This window comes from Colobus angolensis, unplaced genomic scaffold, assembly GCF_000951035.1.
Source record: "Colobus angolensis palliatus isolate OR3802 unplaced genomic scaffold, Cang.pa_1.0 Scaffold64, whole genome shotgun sequence".
In the NCBI taxonomy this organism is placed as follows: Eukaryota; Metazoa; Chordata; class Mammalia; order Primates; family Cercopithecidae; genus Colobus; species Colobus angolensis.
In genome coordinates this window covers 220,991-223,459 of record NW_012120043.1, presented here as the reverse complement: position 1 = coordinate 223,459, position 2,469 = coordinate 220,991, and the positions used below count along the sequence as shown (strand labels likewise).

General features: G+C 61.8%; 1 protein-coding gene across 1 annotated transcript in view; it reads right to left on the bottom strand.

The window, feature by feature from the left end:
• MADCAM1 (mucosal vascular addressin cell adhesion molecule 1) overlaps nucleotides 1-2,469 on the bottom strand; it is an 11,855-nt gene that overhangs the window by 8,064 nt on the left and 1,322 nt on the right. The window contains exon 2 of the mRNA XM_011963968.1: nucleotides 1,670-1,996. Within this exon, the coding sequence (XP_011819358.1) occupies nucleotides 1,670-1,996 (327 nt within the window). The remainder of the gene's footprint in view (nucleotides 1-1,669; nucleotides 1,997-2,469) is intronic.

Below are 2,469 nucleotides of genomic sequence, written 5' to 3'. Positions count from 1 at the left end.
GGCCTAAAACCTAGACTTTATAAAGTGCTTTGAAAGCCACATAGTCCCTGAAATTTACAAAGGACCCACAGTCAGAGAAGTCTACTGGACAGATGGGGAAACTGAGGCACCACAGTGGGCAGGATGGGAGTCCGGGCATTCCAGGGCCCCCACTCACTGGCAACATCACCCCACCAGGCTCCTTAATCTCCACGTGCCTCGGTTTCCTCAACTGTCAAAGGGGTGAGAGTCACCTCTTTGGGCTGCCGTGATAGTGAGTGGGGTCCCGCGTTTATTATGATGGGCTGTGGACGGAGGAGAGTTGGGAGGAGGCTGGCGTGGAGAGAGGAGGTGCTTGGGGGCTTCCTGCTCTGGCTTTGTGCTCCATCCCCTGTGGGACTAATGAGGAGACTGAGGCCCGAGAGGACCCGTGTTCTGTGAAATATCCCTCAAATCCAGCCTCCTCTCTGCCCACTCCCGCCCCACCCCCACCACCAAGACCTCCCGGGTCTCCCAGCTTCTGCTCCATCCCCGGGAGCCCTTTGCTTGAAACTCATGACCCCACACGCATTAATATGGATATCAGGGTGCCCTGTGGGAGGACAGATCCCTCTCTTTTTAGTGGGAGAAGCCGGCAGCGGCTTCGGGACTGGACAGGGCATGAAGTCAGTACTCCCTGGGCACCGGCCCACGTTAGATGTCTTCATCCAAGCATTCAGCAAGGGTTTATCGAGCACCTGCCCTGTTCTCACAGCCGTGCGTAAGACACAAGATTCCCACCTTGGGAGCCACAGCGGGAGGAGGTCGTGGAAAAGACAGAGAAGGTACGTGATTGGGGGATATCAGATATTATCCAAGGTGTCAAGAAACAAAACAGAAGGGAAAGAGGACTCACACGGGCGCGCGTGTTTACACACGCGTGTACATGTGTGCCTGTGTTTGTACACGTGTGTGCGTGCGCCTGTTTGTACACGTGTGTGCGTCTATGCCTGTTTATACACGCGTGTGCACGTGCGCCTGTGTTTGTACACGTGTGTGCGTCTGTGCCTGTGTTTATACACGCGTGTGCATGTGTGCCTGTGTACACGCGTGTGCGTGTGCACCTGTGTTTGTACACGTGTGTGCGTCTGTGCCTGTGTTTCTACACGTTGGGGGTCGAGGGTTGACCCTTTAAACGGGAATCCAGGGAAGCCTCACGGAGGAGGCAACACTCACGCAGAGGCCTGAGGGGGAGGAGGAGAGAGCCGTGGAAAGATCCAGAAGAAGCGTATTCCAGGCAGAGGGCACAGCCGTGCAAAGGCCCCAGGACAGGATCATGCCTGGCGTGTTGGAGGAACAGCGAGGAGGCCCGTGTGGCTGGAGCAGAATGAGGAGGGGGAGAGAGGGCGGAGGGAGGGCAGGAAGGGGACAGGGCAGGTGGTGCAGGTTCCTGTGGGCCCCGGGGAGGACTTGGGCTTTGGCCCCAAGGCAGGAGCCGTGGAGCGCTGTGGGCAGGGAAGCGTTGGGACCTGTGCTGGGGGCCGGGTGCTCAGTAAATACATGTTGAGTTAATGAATGTCGCTTTGGCCGTGTGGGGGAATCCAATCCTCCCAGCGCCCCACAGCACAGGTGCTGCCCCCCGTCCCCCCGTCCCGAAGTGCTTGTCAAGGCTGGCCAGCGGTTGGGTCTCCAGGGGACCCAGCGGACTCACCCGGGATGGCCTGGCGGTGGCTGAGCTCCAAGCCAGGCAGCCTCATCGTGGCCTGGCAGTAGAGCGCGGGCAGGACAGGGGCTGCCAGGGTCGGCAGCCGCCAGCGCTCTGTCACCCTGAACAGCACGTCCTCCTCCTCCTGGGGCTCCTCCTCCTCCTCCACCTCCGGGCCCAGAGCCTGGGCCCCCTCCAGTTCCTGGTCCCCCAGGAGCAGGGAGAAGGAGAGCGCGTTGGGGTCCACAGGCGTGACCTTGTGGGCCGTACAGGCCACCTCCGGGTCACCAGGCACCAGGGCTGCCGGGGAGATGGTCAGCTGGTCCGGGAAGGCTGTGATGGAGGGTCAGGGGTCAGGGCTGAGCCCAGAGTCAGGGCTGGACGGGATGGAGGGGCTGGAGCCCGGAGGGGACTTGGAGCTGGGGCCAAGGATGCGAGGGGGTTGCTGATGAACCGGCAGTGGGGATGGCCTGTGCGCAGGCCTCACCCTGGGAAGCTGGAATAGACTGAAGGATGGGTCAGGGCCCGCCCTGGGAGGGTTGGGGTGACTTGGGTGGAAGCGAAGGCTGGGGACCTGGGTTCGAGGAGCTGTGCATGGAGCTGGGACCGGGCCTGCAATCTGGGAGACTTCCAGGAAGAGGTGGCGTAGGGAAGGGGCCGTGAGTCCAAGGGTCAGAGAGAGGCAGGGCGCGGGGTGGGGACGCCTCACCGTACACAAGGAGCCGCACGGTGTGCTGGAAGGTGCGGCCCCCGCAGGAGCCCACGCACACACGGGTCCCGGCCGCCGACAGCGAGGCGTTGCGCAC